We start from the raw sequence: 21,001 nt of genomic DNA, 5'->3' as shown, positions 1-21,001 counted from the left end.
CGAAGAATCATAAAAGGAGTTTATTGTTAACTATTTCGTTACGAAAACTGAGAGCCCGTATTATTTCCACTAGAAAATAAACTCACATTTTCTCAATCATAGATTTTATGTAGAAACGGAAGTTGTTCTCTTAAAAGAATGAGCCAGTGATTTCCTCATTACAGTTCTAATTTTAGTCATTGTTAAACCAAGATATGTACTAAAGTAGAAAAATCATAACTTTTAATATACACTTTAACTGTGAAGTATGTCTCTTGTAGTGAAGTTCTTGTATTTGCATGATGTGGAGAGAAAAAACCTTCAGAATGTTGTCATAGCTTTATATCTTAGTATGGTAAATAAACTTTCATGGATAATAATTAAAAAGAGTAGTGAAGTAAATATGGAATGTATTATAGACGAATGAATCCTGGTCTTTAATTGTTCTTAAGTGTTTTTGTATCAGATATACTACTTAATAATAACAAGTAGTTTGAGTATATTCAGGTATATTTTACAATTTGTATTAAGATTTTGACACAATCATTAGTTGTTTTTACTGATTTCAAATGTATCCTATAGCTTCATTCTTGTTCACTTATTCGATAAATGTAATTTGTATTCGACAATACCTTTTTTACAATGAAAACGACACTCAGACACATAGTGACTGTAAATTCATGTCATTTGTTTTATTTTACATATAAACGGTGCACTTTCATTTAAATCTATTCGTTTGGTTTCGATAGTTGAAGCATAGTTTGGTCGTTAGGCTAGGATAATTGTATACATTTTATGATTAGTAAAGTTACGAAATATTATTGATTAAACCAACTTTCAGTTAACTAAGAACTCAAAAAAAACATCGTGATTTATTTCGTTTTTTTTAGAAAAAACTTAAGTTTTATACATTTCATTGCTTGATATTAGTGTTTCATATAATCTAACTGCAGTTTAAGACGATATCGGTTAGGTTTTCAATTTAGCCTTTAGTTTAAGATTTTTATTCACGTATGAACTTTTTATGCTCATATTACTACAACAGGCAATATTTATGTATTCTATTCATTTTGAACGTAACTTGATTTCACTTGTTGGAACTGATAGATTTGTAGAATAAAAGTAATATACGATTGAAATGTTCAATCTTCCAAATATACATGTTCAATGTTGCAAGTTATTTGAGAGTGAATCACTGATGCTTTGTGTCTGATATGATATGTTTAGGCCCCCAAATGCCCTGGTACGGCCGAGAGTGGGGAGAGTCCGCTCTCCCTCTTGAAATGCTCTCACATGGCCACGCGTATATAACCTCTGCCAGGGAAGTCCTACTCATTGCCTTCTCGTGGCGGGGGTGTTGTTTACGAAAATGAGAGGACGAAAAGCGAATGTCCGGCGCTTTAACCCGATTCCAAACCAATGGTGCACATGGGCTCCAGTATCTTGCGCGAACAAATCGCGTATGAACCAATTGTTGGTCACCGGCTTCCATGGGACTGCATCTCCTGACGATGCTCCACTGCCTTGTGGATTAGACCTTCAGGTCGAAGGCTCGGGGAGTGGCCTCCTAAGAAAACCACCTGCTTCGGTTTGGGCACCCGGGCAGTATCACAGCCCTCACACATATCGAATGAGATTTGTGTGGTGCATATGTATTTAGTGCCTATTTGTACCAATATCTATGACATGTTTAGGCAAATGTAATAGATGTTTAGTAATTAGGTTGCCGTGTTTTCGATTGAAGTAATGATGTAACTCATTTATAAAATACTGGTCAATTTACACGACTAATGTCAAATTCTCTGACGAGACCTAGTATCTAGATTTCTAATATCACCTAGTTAGAAGCTGTTGGCTTAATAAACTATTTATCCTAAGAAGACATACGAAATCACTTCGCTATGATCGATCGAAGCTTCTCATACAACTGATCTTCATCATTTTTGTGGTTATCATTGGTGGGTGCATAACATCCATGTTGATTCCTTCCTTTGTTTTAAAGGATGCTTTGCTGATTCTGGGTCCATGAGATTCTCATCCTATAAGTGCATTACGTGCTTATTTGGACAGAATTAGAGCAACTCCCTGAATGTTCGAAGCAGTCTCTTCTTCATAAGCAGAGTAAAGCAGCATCCCTCCTTTCCTGTTTAGCTTGGGTCCAATCGATTCCACTGAGTCCAAGAACCACCATGTTGTATCTCCTCATTTGCGCAGCTATTTAACTGGTCCTCCCACATTATTCAGACATTCCATATACCAATATTTATCGTTGCTCTGGTTGTTAGAAGGGTCGTCGGCTTCGTGGTTTTTGAAGAATCTCAGCTTTCACCATGAGGCGTCATAACTCTTATGCATGAATATTCTTCGATTCCGAGGGTGGAATTTAAATGGTTTTAGTTGTTTATCCTGGTTAGTGGTTTCTTAGCAAGGTTGTTTTCTACGGGATGGGGTTACTGACTTATGCCCGGCCCTCCTCCTTTACCCGGGATTGGGATCGGTAGTAATCCTAGAATGGCTACGGCCAGAGTTATTGTTAAAAATAGTGGTAAGTTTACCCCAAGCTTGAATTAAGTAATTTTGTTTGATAACAGTTACGATTGTTATGTTAAACATTGAATTTAATACACTACCATTTGTTTATATAATTACATAATACCCGGTAAACCCATGCATGACATATAATCAGTATCCTACTGAATATTACGTTATTTCTACATAACGAAAAATAACTTTCGGCAACCATGTAATTGTCTGGTTGTAAATAATCCATAACCAGCATTAACGGCCATTCTTCACTGCTTTGAGACCCAAATGAACTGACCTTAGAAAATAAAATACTTCGTGTGTTTCCTTACAACTACGCATAATATAGTCTAAATAAGATCAAAACATTTTATGAGTACGTTTGGGTTACACTGCATTTGTTAGTATAAATATTAGGGGACTACCCTAAAAGTTACTCTATTGAAAGTTGTTTGATGGAGATAGGTTTAACTTTACGAAGTGGTTAGGCGACAAGTGTGATTTAATGTCAAGGTTTTGAGTATTATTCTGTCCAACTATTTAGTACATGCTGATTTAATCAGTTATCATGAATAAGTTCGGAGTGATCATACCATTCAGTAATACGGGAACTTTCCATATATAGTTCAAATTTGAAATTAATAATAGGCATATGGTAGTCTATTTATTTCCAACAAATGAAAAGTCGAAGAGAAATTTCAAACTGGCCACAATATGCTGGGATAATTATTACTAAGTTGGATTCTTTAAAAAAAGCAGATGGTACCAACTAGTGTTTTGACTAATCACAATAGTATTAGAGTATTTAATAGACGAATACTCTACGATTATTAATCTAGATAATTAAGAATACAGAACACGCATACACTAGTTGAAATATCAAACATTTCTATTCGTTGAGAAACCAACTGATGTATTATCAGTGTTGTTCTTTATCTCACTCTAGTAACCATAAGGAGTAACATGGTTAAGAGAATTTCAGCATGTTGCCTTGAATCTTTGTTGAAAATATCACACTGAATGAATATAATCAAATCTGTTTATAATATTTTTGGAGGAGGACAGAAAGCTTATGTCACAGTGTTAACTTGTCACGGTTCCATTTCTTAATGGTAATTATAAAGTTAGTATAGACACATAGGATTTTGAAACGTACTGTAATGTTAAACTCTGTATGCTAACAGTTTTATCATTTCTGATCCTAAGAATATAAAAGATTAAGTTTAATTTTTAAAATACTTTTTGGAAAACTCAGCAAATGCACGTTTGTAGCACAAATGAAACTGATTTTCCATTAAGAAGAAAATAATCTACTAATTAGTAGTCTAAAAATAAAGTCAAAGCATATCAGTCAAATCGATTAGCCTTTGAAGAGCTGAAATTCATTCTGAATAAATGAATCTGAAGAACAGATACTAAACTGTTTGGAGAACCGTTAAAGTTATCTCATTTCGCAAAATTTGGTATACTTAAAGAAGTTCTCTTTCTGACAAATAATTGATGTTAAGTAATCCACTCTGCTTCCGATAAATTAGATAACTTGTAATTTTCATTGCATTATTCCTACCATTGTCAAATATGATTTATCTTATTTAATAAGAATGAGATTGAATTAAGAAATGGGTTTGTGATAACAGTGAAGGTAGGATAAATTATAGTTATTACTCGACTAATATTTGTACGACCAATATGATATTAGTCAAGTGTAATAATATTGTGATTTTTTTCTGTAGTATAACCATACAAAACAAAGAAAAGAAAGCACCAGGAACTATTTTCCTAAATAAACTGCTATCAGAAAATTGTCGTCAAATTTTTTCACCTACTTTTACTTTGAAATTGCGACTATTCTGTAAAATTTTGAATAACTAATTCGAAAAGAACTATTCCGTGACAATTCAATTCGAAAGACAAACCACTCTAGTCACAATCACATCAGAATTAGAACCAACTTCTCAACCGGTTCATCTGAGATACAACAAATCGATTAAGATCAATGACTTAGAGATACAGATACATAAGCCTCTTTAAACGCTTGTCTAACCTGCTACATGGGAAGACTAAAAATGACTAGGTTACTGTAGTTGGTAGACCGAATAGTGTCCACAAATTATTGGCAGATACATCAATCCCTTTGACCAGGAAAGAGAAATATTTAGGGTAAGACTTGAACTAAGTGTACAATCGGTTCCGTCAAATAGTATCCCTTGTTATCATCTTTCACCCCACCGTTTGGCTTTGAAATAACATGCAATATGTTTAGACTTGGATAGCTTATTAATACGTAGATTACATAATGATAATTTGTTCAAAAATGTGCAATTGTTATACTATGTATAATAGTAGAGCCTAATGGTTGAAACAGTCAAGTAGTAGCTTCAAAACTCATTCCATATATTTCAGTCTTGATAAGAAGATAGTATAATTAGTCGCTAATCTCTGCAGACCAACAACAATTATAGCTTAAAGTCAAGTATATGAGGATGAACTTGCTTACTTCTGAGTTACATTAATTAACTAAATTAACAATGCATAATAAATATGCTAATATCAATTTATAGAAGAACAGGAGGATCGTAACAAAAAGAAAAAAACAAACAAATTATATATTTATTTACAAATTTTTTTAAATTGAATAATTCAATAAGGCGATGAATGAACAACTACAAGAAAACTTTTAAAAACAATTCACTTCATTCACAGTTTGATTAGAAAATAAACGATCAAATGAGAAACGTACTAGATCGAATGTTTTATATTGTTGAAAGGCAATCAATTCAGAAATTGATTTTCCAATTGCTATAGCATGCTGTGTACCATGACCACTTGAACCATTGCAAAAATACATGTTAGTATGTAATGGATGGGAACCAATAATTAAATTTTGATCCCATGTATTATAATCACATATGGATATCCAACCTGAAGTTACCTATTTACACATTGAATGAAATGATATGAGTATACGGATACTATGTTTTGAGATTATACTAATCAGTATATATATATATATATCAATTGTTGGAGATCCTGTTTCTGATCCGGAAATGGGCAAGGGTGTTTTATTCCGGAGTTGATGTTCACTAATTAGTGTCAGGAGAAATTTCACATTCAAGCCGACGTAAGACTGAAATCCTGTGAACAACTTTTGTCCATCTTAGAATCTGAAGAACAGTTAAGTTCTTATCGTTTAAAGCATTCTAATAAGTTAAGACAAAGATCCACAAATTTAATAATACTTTCTTGTTTGTTTTTTTGGGTACTTCAAAATGCTGAGTCAGAATCCAATGATCAACATTTCCAAATTCCATTGATTAATATATAAATATACCATACTATACTATAAATATCTAATTGATAAATTTCACTAAGAAAACACACAGAGTTATTGTGTAATCTAAGTTAAGTCAACAAATGTAGTCAAATCGCACATCTGACATCAAGTGATATAATCTATTTATCAGTATTATTTTTCAAGAAAAACAAATCAAATTATTATATTTAAATCATCAAGTTAATTACTTCAGCATCTTTAAATCCTGGTATACGTTTACACAATAACGGTTGAATATATTCATGGAAAAATTCATGATTCACCGAATTCTGATATTAAAATAAGAATAAATGAATAGAAAATGGTAGGAATTGAAATGAAAATTAACTGACGATTCAAACAATACAATAAAGTCTAATAAGATGCAGCTGGCGAAATATTAATCCAGAGACTACGCAGAGCAGTCCGAATATCATTCAAAATCAGCGAACTAAGACTAGTGTTTTCTGCACACCAAGGCTAAAAGATGAACGACCTAGAATAACCATCCCGTTTTGTATTTATCAGTTCCACTGCTCTTGTGGAGCAAGTTATATTGGTCAAATTCCTAGGAATTTACACCTTCGTGCTCGCGACCACCTCTCAGCGTGACTAAGCGAAGTTTTAGTAGTGAACAGTTCGATATTGGCTCATTTAGCGCAAGCTGGTCATAGTGCCAGTATAAGCCAATCTTTTTCAATTATTTATCCAATCAGTAATTTTTTTCAAAAGCCTGTCAAACTCAAAGTCCTTCAAATGGCGGAAGTAGTAGCCATCTGGATCAAGAAACCGGAGATTTGTGCAAAAGAAATATCTTCAACCACTTATCCTACCTTCGATAAGTCAATAGTCATCTTAATTATGGGATGATCTACTTTGACTGATCTACATACATCTTTTCTCCTTTATATTTTCGTAATTTACAATGATTTTAGGTAACTTTTGTTATTGTTATGTGCTATATATTATTGTAATAATTATCACAATTACTATTACCATCAATCTTGTGAAAACACCAAGAATTTGATTACCTATTATCCCGTTTTATTATCCCATATTATTGTAGACACTAAGTATTCTTTGACCGAACAATTTGATTTGATCTGCAACTACACAATAGTTTCTTTCACTCTGGATTAATCAACCTTGTAATTTCTTTTAATGTATAAACCTATTCCAGTTAACATTAGGTACTAATCATTTCAACATGAACAATTCTATTTTAAAATATTTTATATTCCTATACTGGATTATTTGTCTTAAACTTGACTATTCTTTTGAAACCTACACTTGCATTTATAAATGTAGAACTTGATGTGAATATGAAGAGAAGAATATTCTTTATTCAGATATTTTCTTTAAGAATTTCGATTTATTCATTGAAAGCCAAGAAGAAAAAAAGAGTTCAAACCTATTCATTACTGTTGTTTATCTTCGAAGTTAGATTATGTAAAGCAATCGATAAATCAGTCAGTGAAATTCTTCATTTTAAAGCTTTTGTAATAAAGATAAATTATTTCATCGTGAAAAGTATTCGTTAATGCGTTCCCACTTTTTTTCGAATATAAATATCAATGATTTAATAATCATTACTGAAGTTAATTCAAGTTAAATAGAATTTGAACGGCGGTAAAAAAAACAACTAAACGGATAAATGTTTATTCAATAGTAAATAGATCTCGTGGAACCAATTCTGAAGAAAAACAGTATGATGTGGAAACGAATTGCTGTTAGATGAATGACAACTTAATATTATTTATGATTTCCTAGAACTACGATTTCATAATTGCCTATTCTTAAGCTTTCATTTTTCTTAAGTAGTAGTCACTTGATTTAGCAAAGGTGTAGTGAAGACAGTGAACAGCTCAATACTGGCTTAATTAGTGCAAACTGATCATAGTGCCAGTATAAGCCAACCTTTCACAATAATTTATCGGGTCAGTAATTTTTTGCCATAGTCTGTTAAATGACTAATTGAAAAACATAAAATATAACCACAGAATCTAATAATTTAAATTACTGAAAAATTATGTGATATTTTTACACTAATCTCCTGCACTTCAACGGGATATTTTAGTATGAGCAGTATGGAACGTTGCTACTTACACTGACTGGTAACTGTGTAATGACCGATGTCATGTTTATCTAGTTCAATAATGCTGACCGAACTCTATAGATCAAGTTAAAGTGTGGCTATAGTAGATTGTGTCATGCAGAATCCCATGTACTATGTTTTGAAGTTAGGTGGATAGTGAAAATCAATGGGAAACTCTGGATATAGATTTCATAATAGTTGGTATTCGTCAGCAAGTTGTATCTGAAATTTTGTGGAGATTAATGCTCAGCCAGTCGTGACCTAAACAGCCCAGTAGCAAAGTCTATGACTGTGATACAGGTTAGACCTAACTCAAGTTCCGTAAATAGCATTGATTCCCTTAAGAGTGCAAGCAGTTTTTCCTGAAGAGTAACGGATAGTACGAAACATAGGTCCAAGGATTTATGCCGATTACCTACAAATACTTAACACTTAGTGTTTGTGATGTCTTTCTTCTACAGGCAAGTTGTCCAATCTAGCTATCTAGATGTAATTAGGAAAGTCAAATTTGTCGAACTAGAAAGCAGGTAATAAAAATACCTATATATAGTCTTAAAAAATAAATAACTTACTTGTTTATTACAATTATTATTAAGAGAATCAAATTTAGGATTATCAGAATAAACAATAAATTCCCCGGAAAGATCACGACGTTCAATAAATAAACGATTATGATCTATCATAAATGGCATATCTAAACCAGGTAATGGATAATGACTTTCTATATGACTAAGTGTATTTTTAGGTCGCACAACGAAAATTTGACGATATCTAGATCAAGAGATAATGAGGAGAAGGGAACAAACAACTCATGAGTACAACAATGAAAATAGAATATGAATAGTTCATTAATGTGAACAATGATATCATTGTTTAAACCTTAACCTATAGGTCTTGACGAACTATCATTAAAGTGACATTTAAAAATTTTATAAAATTTGAGCATAAACTTTTAGTCTAACATCGCTATTATTTGGAGAAATTTCAATAATGATTAATGAGATGGAAGTAATTCTGATGGACTTGAAAAATTTGATATTTTTAGGAAAAACTATTTAAAAAAATAAAAGATTTGACACAAATGTGCATCAATTCGAACTAGTATAGTTTACATCAGTATGAGATGGGGAATTAATTAATAAGATTATAAGTAAAAGAGTTAAAACAATAATATCGATAGCAGTGAAACTTGCAGAAAATATAGTTTGAAAAGATTGTGTAACACTAAAACCGAAGGTTCAGAGGAATAAAGAGAATAAATATATATGGGTTACTACAAGAGATTCCAAGCAATACTATTCAAACTATCTGCTTACAAACAATGACTACTACACGGATCTAATCTAGAGCAAATTTCAATTTAAACCTTTGCCACCCAGCATAGAACGTTAGAATAGACAGTGAAAAGAGTAGACAATACATGTTTTACTCTCAGTCGATTAAAACTTAGCTTTATAGATTGATTTATCATCTCTATCTAGTATCCTATGCATAACCTTAGTAATACTCACAGTGTTTCGCATTTGTAAAGTAATAAGGTAAAAACTATTGTGGAGTATAATGACGTTTTGAAAAGAAGATAGATATCTTTCGTGAACTTGTAGTGTCGGTTGCTATGCCAGTCCACATAGTTTATTCTGGCTTTCGGACAGGCCGATTTATCCATCCTTCTTGAGTCAAAATTTGGCCTTGTTAATTATTAGCTTATTAATCCTGACTGTTCTTTATATGATCGTATGCGTGAGCATTTCTTATCATATCCGTCACATGTCTGTAACTTATTTTTGTTTGACTGTAAATATCGATTCACGCTTGGTTAAATCGAGTTGGCCCACTCGCCTTCTCCATCACGCGTCATTATTCTTCCCTTTGTTTTCCAATCAACGATTGCACAGAATATACGTACTCAAAAATCGTCCTGGTGTTTAACTTATTGAGTTCCGTTATTCGCCAAAGCGATTAAAGTTGATGATTATACACGAGGATTGGCGACATGTATATTTCGATAACAATCAGAAACGATCTAACTGGAGTCAGATACCGAGCCACTAAAAACTTCAGATGATGGAAGTGACAAAAACCAAGCCAGGTTAATGTACTCGTCCTGGGATTTAGTTAGCTAACGACTCAGTTGGGTTGGTGAGACTCGTAATGTAAGTGAATTGATAAACGAGCCCAACTACTTTAGTCTCTATGGTCAGCTAAGCTATTGACTTAGATCGGTCCTGTGGGAAGATTTTGTATTTAGGGGGAGTAAATAGATCTGAAAACCCTTGATTCGTCAATTTGTATTTATTCAGAGTATCTATTAAACAGAGCGATGTTAGTTGTGTGCTTGAAGTCTGTAAGGAAACTTTCACGTAGAAGGCTAATTTCTATGGTGTAAAATGACATTTGCGTGCTCAAGAAATAGGAAAAAACAACTAGTGTTATCGGGTTAAAGATAAAAATCATTTTGAATTTCTCCTACATTCAAAGCAATTTTTTGTACTAAATGTTAAGATGAGTAAGATTTGTAACCTGAAGATTCCGTAGAATTTTCGAATGCTTACTTTGAAAATAAATTCCATGATAACTTAAGTAGAAATGAGGAGGACAGGAAAATGATATATATAAAAAAACGATGAATTTAAAAAGGTAGTAAACTATTTACAAATCACCTTGGCTCAACTGGTAAACGTAAAGGAAGATTTTCGCTGCCAATTTCAGCCAATTCAGCCACATGTGCTGCCCATGGACCGGCTGCATTTACTACTGAATTAAAACTAATAGAAATATTCATTTGGTTGGGAAGGGAAATCTGAACAGATTGGAATCAAACAAATAAAGATACGTAGATTAATGGTAAAAATGCATATTTTCTAAGGTAGAAAAAGAATATTTTATGTAAATGTACATTTGATTCTTTTGAATCGATCAATTGCAAATATTTCAATGGCTTAAATACATTCCTGTAAAGAATATATCATCACGACTGTACCTTCGAAATAGCATGAAATCTGTAAAAAATTTTCTTAAACAAAAATATTTCCATTATTACTAATATGTGGTTAAGTGATGCTTACTTACAAAAACCGTACTACTAACGCAAAGCCTCTCAAAGAAGTAGACTAAACGACTGGTCGGTAGTATGACACATTTATATACAAGATACTGAATAAGAGAAGTAAACATGATTAAAAGTTATTTAAAACATAATTGAATGATGGGTATGAGTTCTGTAGGTCAGTCACCAGCCTATGAAGTTTGGACCACAATATCAGGTTTATTTATTGCACATTGTATCAATAAAAACTTATTACGCAAATTCAATAGAGCGATATAATGTATGATCTACCAAGATTACTTATTCCTTTAAAAAGCCAAGTAGAAATTACTGCAATTGTATTTAGTTAAGCTGAACATCAGAACTGTAACCCAGTACAAACATGTATGTTAATGCACTTCATTCTGAGATTATACTCTCAGATTGACGGTTCGTGACATGACCCAACTGCTGGAGCTAAAGTGGTTGGAGTAGGATTAGAACATGCAGCTCAAAGGTTGAGATTCAAATGATTAAATCACTAAAACACTGCTCCAGTTTGGTTGAAATTACTCTTTGTATGCTGTATTTATGAATATGAAAAACGCTGGTATTTTAGCTGGAACATAATGGACAGAGGTATATTATTTAAAAACCAAGGTCACCTGTTGGATAATTGTACTTGTGCAAGATTAAAACGAACAGAATTAGATGACTTTATTAAAGCTTACTGTAGCAGAACGTAAAGGTTTACATAATACTGGAGGTCTCTGTGACTCCCCACCAGAAGAAGATACCATAATGAATGGACTAGCATGGAAGTCAGTCACTTCTCCAACAACATAGTTTACTCCCATGAAATGACATTTTATTTTCAATGCCTTCAGTAAAAGAAAAGGGTCAAACCATCCTTCATTTTCATAACCTAGAAAAGAAAGTAGATATGTTATTTGTTTGAAAATACGAAGATAATTAAACAAACTTAATGAGAAAGATTATTTTTGATATGAATCTAGATATACCATATGATAACCTAAAAAGAGAGATCATTCATTTCACATCTTTGACCGATCAGCAGATAATCGAGCAGCCTTTAGTTAGAGTACAGCTAGGTGACAATACACAGTCAACGTTGAAATGGCATATGACAAATATATTGAGAAGTCGTCTTGTGCATAAATTCCCATTATATCATTTTTGGCTCAGACGTCTTCGTGTATTTAGTGTCGGAAATAAAAAAGTTCAACTACATACAATGTCACCGATGGTGAAGATTCGTGTAACTGACGTCAGGTTCGAGCATGTACAACTTGGTACTGTTGAACCCTTACCACCTAATAATTTTACACACTAGCATGTATTGATTGATTCACTAGGCGGCCGATAGCCAGTTCATTAAAAGACACTACAGAAGAGGTAGTGGTAAAGAAATTTGTGAAGGACTCGGTTGGCAATTTTGGAGTTCTAAAAACAACTACCACAAACAGGGGTTCACGATTCGAAAGTCGTCTGTCTCATCGCCCAGTAGTCGTTGAGCATCAAGTGAATATGAACCACAGCTTGTCACCCTGACACAGACGGAATGATAGAGGTTTCACTGACAACTAAAAGCCTCTTTAACAGCCATGGGATGTCAATCTCCCTTTAGTATTACTAAAGATTCTCACAACCTTCAAGCGAGGCATCGGGTGCTGGGCTGCCAAGTTGGTTTACGAAACAAAACTGTTTCAGAAATCTCAACACGGATTCAAAAAGCCCGTTTGGCTTTTGCCAACTTACGTCACCTATGGCGAAGGCGAGATATTCGTCTATCAATTAAGGGACGAGTATACTGAGCGGCAGTTCGTTCTGTTCTACTTAACGGCTGCGAAACGTATCAATTAAGGGTAGAAGATACTCGTGAGTTACTAGTATTCGATCACAGATGCCTTAGAAATATTGTTTGCATCTGCTGGGATCACTGGATCAGTAATAGTGAGGTTAGACGCAAGGTATTAGGGAATGATGGTAAATCAGTTGATGAGATTGTGAATCTTCATAGACTGAGATGGTTGGGCCACGTGTTACGTATGCCCGAAAACCGATTACCACGACGTGCATGCTGACTAGTGTTGGAGATGGTTAGAAAGTTATGGGCGGCCAAACCAAAACGTGGAGTCAGTGCTTGAGGTCACTAACTTTTAGTTTGTGCCGTGTTGGTAGATGCAGACTACTTGGTTGGGGTCCGCGCGACTATCGTAACCAATGGTTGGAGACTCTTGGTGACATAGCTCACAATTGATCGCAATGGTGTAGTGTATACACTCTCTGTCTTCTCTTAAACTATGACATTAAAACCACTTTATATCTTTCTACCAACTATTTTTTTCTTCTTGTGCTATGTCCTCATATGCAATCTTTCTTTTACACATTACCACCACTGAATTAACTACTTCTATGAATTCGGTGTTCATCTTGTTGTGCTAATGAGGTGTGACAACTTGGACCGATGCACATATGTGCCTGGTCCTACGTTGTAGCTGACTGACTGACTGCTCGACCTCGGGTCATAATGCGTGTGAGCCAGTGATACATATTGCCTGGCTACTTGAGAAGTAAACATGTAAAGTGGAGTTTAAACCTCTAACTCAGTAGTTGAAAGTCAAGTGATTTAACTACTTAACTGCTATTGTTCAACTATTGCAGTTATCAAACAAATTTGGGATCAAATCCTAAATGAAATATTACAGATATATTCCAATACACACTAACCGTAGCAACCCATTTCAATATCGTCAACATTCATCCATGGCCAACGCGCAGACAGATCGTCTTTAGTTAGCAGTTCAACTTTTGCTCCTAGATCACTATAACAAATAGTAATTAGTAAGGAGACAAATAACAATAAAAGTGTACATCTGTAATAAATAATTCTCTCTTAACAAATCCACATTCTCAGCATTTGCTAACATTAAACAACCTTGAGGATTGAAACCAATATCTATGCTTTCTGTTGGATCTTAACTAAACAATTTATAAAATTACTCGTTTCAAACCTTCCACCGATAGATAATTTGAGACATTTCTCAAAAACTCGATTGAAAACAATGACATCTGTATATTTTCTGGTTCTGAAAATTGTTGTCGTATAGATCCTAGTCCAAGAACTGTGGCTGACTGACTATATGTAGGATCCTTCTCAACAACAGTGACAGAAAACTTTGAATCACGTCGGAGCCAAAAAGCTGTTGCCCAACCTATGATACCTCCACCGATAACTAGCATATCTGTGTTTCTCGGAACTTGATCTTCTCTATCTAGGTATAAGATAAGGGAGAAATAGTATATTGACATGCATGTAATATGTGAAGTAGACCATTTTAAAGGTAGCCTTGTGTATATGCTTCTTTTTTGACTTTTGACAAGGCCAGAAGATACGGCATAGTTTAATCGATTTAATCCAAACTTCAGCATGTGATTTTCTAAAAACTATTAGAAAAGAATGGACTGCTTGAAGTTGTGATTAAGAAAACAAACGTTTACCATGAATAACAAAAAAAACAACGTAATGTGTCAGGAATATCGAAACTTTAACGGGTTTTAGGTCGAAGTTCATCATGATTTTTGATTTCTTTCTTAGATCTGTGAGGATAACTTAAGAGTCAAGAAGGCAATTTTGGTTGTGTTACTGTTATTAAACTGTAAGACTAAGTAAAGCTTTTTCGTATCAAGAGACATTAAAATAACAAGTTTGAAAGTACTAAAGATTTTTGTAATGTTCTTGAAAATCAACTACGCAGTTTTATGAAACTACTCAAGTGAATTGTTTCGCACCTAATCAATTGGCCACTGAATTTTTTGTCGTTTTTCTGTATATCAGATCACGATCCTATCTGATTGGACTTAAATTGTTGATTTAGGTGAGTTTTCACATAACTTTCGTAACAACATACTACAGAAGAAACCAAAAGCAACATGAAGAGCAATTATTCTAGGACGGGAACATTTTTGAGTGGTTGGTTTTAAAATAGGGGGAAGTAGTCTGAGCGAGAAAAAACAACAGGAAAAAGGGAATAGATGTGGGTCCATAATTACGGTTTCAGACTTATGTTGGTATTGTACCTCTCTCCTTTAAGGTTGGTAAAGTCATACTTAGTGTATGTGGTATGCATATATGGATACTGTGCAAGTTGCACAAGTATCTTCAATACTCCTTTCCACTGATGTAAAACATTTTCGAGGAATAACAGATGCGGACGCATGTGCAATTTAGGCGAACTTAGATGTTCTGGTTAGCTGTATTAGAAAATAGTTAATGGCCATCAACACAAAAGGTGTGTCTCCATGCCCTTTGAGGATACAAAGGTAAATAGGTACAGTATAGGGAAAGAGTCGAGACCCGAGGCTCGGTCACACAATGATTTTGCAGTAACAATGAGCCGTGGTCTTGCGACAACACCCCACGACCACGCAGTCGCAGTTAATAGGTTTTAAGACCGAAATTTATTGCGCCGGATACTGATTTGTTCACAACAGTATACACAGTGTGGAGGGGAATAATATTTTGTTCGGGAAGGACTTATCATGCTTGACAAATCTGCTCATTGCAAGAGAAGATTGGGCTGCAGAGAAAGATAGCAATATCCCTGTAGATGTGATTTTCATAGATCCAAGTAAAGTCTTTGGCAAGGCTTCCCATTCGGGTCTTAAATTAAAACTAGAAAGTTTTGGAATCCATTATAAGGTTACAAACTGGATAAGTGGCTTTCTCAGTAATAGGAGACAACGGACACGGGTAAATGGGGCTGTGTCAGTGTGGGAATCTGCAGAAAGCGGAGTTCCCCGATGTAAAATCCTCCGTCCTCTTCTTCTTTACTTTATGTAGATGACTTACCAATTGTAGCAAAGTGATTCGTTCTATTCTTTGAGGATAAAATAAAGATTTGGAGGTCCATACACAGACAGAATGATATTACGGGATGACTTAGATTCAATGATTGAGTGGATGAATAGATGGTCACTAGAAGTTAACTCCAACAAGAGTTTGGTGATGCAACTAAATAGCTGCGACGATTCATATCATTACACAGTACGTGGAGTTGTGTTACATAAAGTAAGCTGGGAGAATATATTCTCAGTGTCTTACCAGATGACTCTAAAGGAGTTCAGGTAAAAAACTGGTTAGAATAGGCAAGAGGACTGAGGAAAATGTTGAACCCCGACCATGTAGACTCCTTAAGGTAATCCTAGGATCGGAGAAGCAACGGGATCTCCTGTTAAGTGGAGCTCGTTGTCACGACAATTCCGATATACGGGTTAGACCTGATATGTCTCTCGAAGATAGAATAAAAAGGAAGAAAGCGCTAGCTGAACTAGAAACCTGTCGGCAAAACGGTGAGGAAAATCTCCGGCTAGTGGGTTTTCGGATACTCAGGTCTTGGAAACGAATGCTATCAAGACCTGTGTGGATAGGCCGTTCTACTTAGGAGTTTTATATGCCAATGCTCGTAGTCTAAGAAATAAGTTCTATGAACTAAAAGCGTTGGTGGACAGATTAAAGCCACTCATCGTAGCAGTGACAGAAACTTGGTTAGTCCATGACTTAGACATTACACCAGAATTATTCGGATACCATTATCTCAGGAGTGATAGACATAGATGTAGAAAAGGAGGTGGCGTCCTGTTATATATAACCAATAATATAAATATCCACTCCTGTGCTAGCGAATCCCATGATAGCGGTAGTTGTGAAATCACTAGCTGTAAATTAGCTATCGGATGTAGTACATTTATGCTCGATGTCATCTATCGCAGCCCGATCTGCTTAGCTGATGACTTTATTTTAGAGCACATTCATCTTTGGAGTGCAAATACCAGATGCTTGATAACCGGAGACCTTAATGCGCCTGATATTAGTTGGACTGAGATGACCACGGAAGGATCTATAAACTCCTTTGATAGTAGGTTCCTGGTAACAATAATGGAGCATGCATTAGTGCAGCATGTATCCAAATTCACACGTTTTGGTGTTAACCAATGTTCTTCTCTGTTGGAATTGGTAATCACTCATGCGACTGAGGACATCGCAAATCTAAATATTCTTCCGCCATTAGTGAACAGCGATCACGCTGTTTTGTCATTCATGTTTAGAACTAGGGACATGTTATGCGATCAGGTTACACTCCGCTCAAATTTATGGAAAGCTAACATATCAGCCATTCAGGAATGCGCTGCTAAGACAGATTGGTTTGTAGATACTAGCTTATCAGTTGAAGAAGCATGGTCTGTATTTAACGGTAAGTTTAGTTTAGTTACGTCCTCGTTCATACCATACCTGGTACCGCGAAGACCGAATAACAGTCCACCATGGATAACGAAAACAGTCAGGAAACTTAGAAAAAAGAAGAAGCACTGGAATATGTTCATCCCTACTGGCTTAGAACAATACAGATCCAGTTATTGTAAGATTAGGAATGCCTGTAAAGCGTTAATTAATAAGACTAGACGATCATATGAAAAACAATTGGTTAGGGATTTTAGATATAGTCCGAAACGGTTATTCTCGTATTTAAAAAGGCGAACTCAGAGGAGCGATGGAATTCCATCACTTTTGGTACAAGAAAATCCGTTAGTCTTGGCAGAAAATGATGCCGAAAAAACTGAAGCTTTATCGGAATATTTCAGTAAAGTGTTTTTCTATCGGTAATGAGGAACGACAAACGATTCATTGTGATCGTGGCGGCTCGCTGATGGACCCTGTAGTCATTGAGAAAGGTACTGTTTTAAGGCTACTTCAGCATCTCAAACCTGATAAGTCCAGTGGTCTTGATGATATTCATCCTAGGATTATGAAAGCCATATCAGATGTAATTGCTGAACCATTACCGATCCTGTTTGACATGTCTCTAAGGCATTCCAGACAGCCCAGAGACTGGAAAGACGCTATAATAAGTCCGGTGTATAAGGCTGGGAGTAGGGATTTAGTTAGTAACTATAGGCCCGTTAGCTTAACTAGTGCAGCTGTAAAACTGATGGAAAAAAAATCATCCGGATATGTTATAAACTATGCTGAAGGGCATAATCTTTTCTCCAGGGAACAACATGGTTTTCGGAGAGGCCTATCATGGTTGACAAATCTCATTGCAAGAGAAGATCGGGCTGCTGCAAAAGATCAGAATATTCCTGTGGATGTGATCTTTATAGATCTAAGTAAGGCCTTCGATAAAGTCTCCCACTCTGGTCTTAAATTCAAACTGGAACGTTTTGGAATCCATTATACAGTCGTAGATTGGATAAGTAACTTTCTGCATGACAGGAGACAAAGGGTAAGGGTAAATGGGTCTCTCTCCTCGTGAGTACCTGTAAAAAGTGGAGTTCCCCAAGGTACAATCCTCAGTCCTCTTCTCTTTTTACTTTATGTAAATGAATTACCAACTATAGAGAAATCACCCGTCCTACTCTTCGCTGATGACATAAAGATTTGGAGACCCATACACATTATGTCGGATAGGATAGTATTACAGAATTATCTTAGCTCATTGGTGGCATGGTTGGACAGGTGGTCACTAGAAGTAAATCCTAATAAGAGTGTAGTGATGCAAATAAATAACTATGATGAATCGTATCACTACATAATAGGTGGATTCGTGCTACTCAAAGTAAGAAACTATAAAGACTTAGGAGTCATATTAAGCAGTGATCTCAAAACCACTAGTCACTGTAAGGCTGCTGCTGCGAAAGGCTATAGGGTATAATGGTCTATTCGTAGGTCTTTCCTGTATTCAGATGATGAAATGTTTAGATTATTATACCCGATTTACGTGCGACTACATTTAGAATATGTGATTCAAGCAGCGAGTCCTTGTTTCAAGTATGAAGCAGAGATGCTGGAAAGAGTCCAACGACGAGGTACTAAGATGGTACAAGGTCTATCTGACCTATCTTATCAAGACAGACTGAGACACCTCAACTTACTTCCGCCATCTTAACGTAGAGTAGGGGTGATCTAATATTGGCTTATCGTATACTGAACGATGACCTTGGTATTAACGTGTCTTATCTTTTACTTCCGTCCAGGACTGATCACTTGAGAGGACATTCGAAGAAAGTTCGAAAAACCGAGATCAAGTCGTCTACGTCTGGAATTTCGTTTCTCGCAACGAGTATTGAATTACTGGAATTATCCACCGGAACACGTAATATTAGCACCTTCCGTTGATATATTCAAAACGAGATTGGACCTCCACAGTGTTACAAACTGCAAGGATTAATATAAGTCGACAGACCTCCTATCCTTATTACTGAAGACTAATGGAATATAAAGATCTGGGAATCATAGTGAACTATATGTGGACAGCTTTGAGGACGTAGCCGCAGAGTACAAAAGCGAGAAACAAACAAAATATCCAAAGTATGCAGGTTTTCACACAATCACCAACTCTCAGAACCTGTTACTTGGAGAAATAGCGTCCGCCCCTTCAATTAACTCATTCACAAGAAGACCAGATACTTTTAGAAGTATATGCTTCTAATATATATTAGAAAAGGATCCTAACAGAAGCTGTATGACTTTCATATAAAGTCATTGTGACCGTTACTAAAAAGGAGTAATTTAGTTGCTGATTGTATAGGGATTTAGGCATTTGAAGTTTGCAACGATATCGAAATTTTGTACACTTAATACACAAAACTGCAAATAAAAACCTTCAGAACTTACTGTTGCGCTACAGTTGGAACTCCGCCTGAGCTTTTTAGTGTGTTGTGGCGTTAAATAACGTGATCTGGTACAACAAATCGTAAACTATGGGTCTGTTCCTTTTTGAGATTCTATAAATCATTGCCCTATCTTAATTTTTTATACATTGGGATATTTTTTTCGTACTTTTTGGATATATATATATATGTTTCCCTCGTTCATTATCGTACTTCATATTTCATCATGACTGAACAGACACCCAAAGTACTTAAGCTTAAGACTTTGTCCCCACCTTCGTTTCAACTGATGCTCTTCTGGCCAGACAACATCAAAGCCTGGTTCTGCTAAGCAGAAATCGACTTCTCCGAGCACGGCGTGATCAACACACGTGCACAATTCCTCTCAGTAGTCAAGGCACTACCGCGCGAATTCAACAGGTACGTAACACCTAGTATGTTTACTGGTGATGTTTCTGAACCTTACAAAACTCTTAAACGTTCTATCCTTAAACGCAGAGACCTTACCGATAGACAAAGGTTAAACCACCTCCACAACAACATCGACCTGCAACATAGTTCAGCGACGGACATGTTGCAACGAATGAGAGAGGTTATCGGCCAAAGAACTTTCGATGATGGCCTATTCAAACAACTTGACATAACAGAGTAATGTCGTGCACTTACGCGTTATCTTAATTTTCGTAACGACCGTAAGCAATCGCACACCCCACGTAGAAGCATTTCACGTAAGCGATCTGTCTCTAGACCACGAGAGACGGATAACCCCGACTGGTGCTGGTATCATAACCAGTATGGAAAGTCTACCAGAAATTGCAGAAAACCCTGCAACTTTCCCAACTCAAAACCGAGCGACACGGAAAACAATTCGGGAAACTTCCAAGCCGGCACGCGTTAACGGCAACCGTAGGCAGCGAACATAGCCGTCTGTTATACGTCACAGATGTAGCAACGAGAGTTCACTACCTCGTCGACACTGGCGCGGAAGTTAGCGTTCTCCCAGCGAATCCCGACGACCGGCTTCACGAATCAGCTTTAAACTTACAGGCGGCAAACGGAAAGACTATCTCTACGTATGTCTACCTTAACGTGAGATTACGCAAACCCATTCACTGGATCTTCGTTGTCGCAGATGTTTCTGTGCCAATCATTGGTATGGACCTTCTACAACACCATGATCTAATCATCGATACGCACAAACGGAGGCTAGTAGACGGAAACACTAATTTATCCGTTTGCGTAACTTCTTTTTCTGTGTGCAGATTATCCCCAGTCACAATTAAGCATATGATAGACCCACTTTATCAGCCACTTCTCGATAAGTATCCTGGGATACATCAAACGCAACCGAAATTACCGCGTGTAACCAGCAGCG

The 21,001-nt window shown here is 35.7% G+C and overlaps 1 protein-coding gene across 1 annotated transcript; it reads right to left on the bottom strand.

The window, feature by feature from the left end:
• Positions 1-1,663: 1,663 nt before the first annotated feature.
• On the bottom strand, positions 1,664-19,671 carry FOXRED1 (FAD-dependent oxidoreductase domain-containing protein 1). The gene is made up of 9 exons (XM_051214414.1): positions 19,631-19,671; positions 14,271-14,403; positions 13,831-14,231; positions 13,687-13,781; positions 11,667-11,860; positions 10,571-10,710; positions 8,483-8,681; positions 6,025-6,105; positions 1,664-5,434 (listed from the first exon to the last, which is right to left on the bottom strand). The coding sequence occupies exons 3-9, from the start codon at positions 13,884-13,886 to the stop codon at positions 5,180-5,182; spliced, it is 1,020 nt and encodes a 339-aa protein (XP_051067584.1). The 5' UTR covers positions 13,887-14,231; positions 14,271-14,403; positions 19,631-19,671; the 3' UTR covers positions 1,664-5,179.
• Between the last annotated feature and the right edge of the window lie 1,330 nt (positions 19,672-21,001).

Source organism: Schistosoma haematobium, chromosome 2 (genome assembly GCF_000699445.3).
Source record: "Schistosoma haematobium chromosome 2, whole genome shotgun sequence".
Lineage (NCBI taxonomy): Eukaryota > Metazoa > Platyhelminthes > Trematoda > Strigeidida > Schistosomatidae > Schistosoma > Schistosoma haematobium.
Note: the sequence above shows the minus strand (reverse complement) of the source record. Positions and strands in the feature narration are given on the sequence as shown.

What these genes read in the sequence shown, in the direction of transcription:
- FOXRED1 (XM_051214414.1), bottom strand. Translation starts at nt 13,886, where the DNA reads ATGTTAGCAAATGCTGAGAATGTGGATTTGTTAAGAGAGAATTATTTA. An exon ending in GAGAATTATTTATTACAGAT is followed by an intron (nt 13,782 to 13,830) that starts GTACACTTTTAT and finishes TATTTGTTATAG; the next exon opens with TGATCTAGGAGCAAAAGTTG. An exon ending in CGTTTACCAGTTGAGCCAAG is followed by an intron (nt 8,682 to 10,570) that starts GTGATTTGTAAA and finishes CTCTTGATCTAG; the next exon opens with ATATCGTCAAATTTTCGTTG.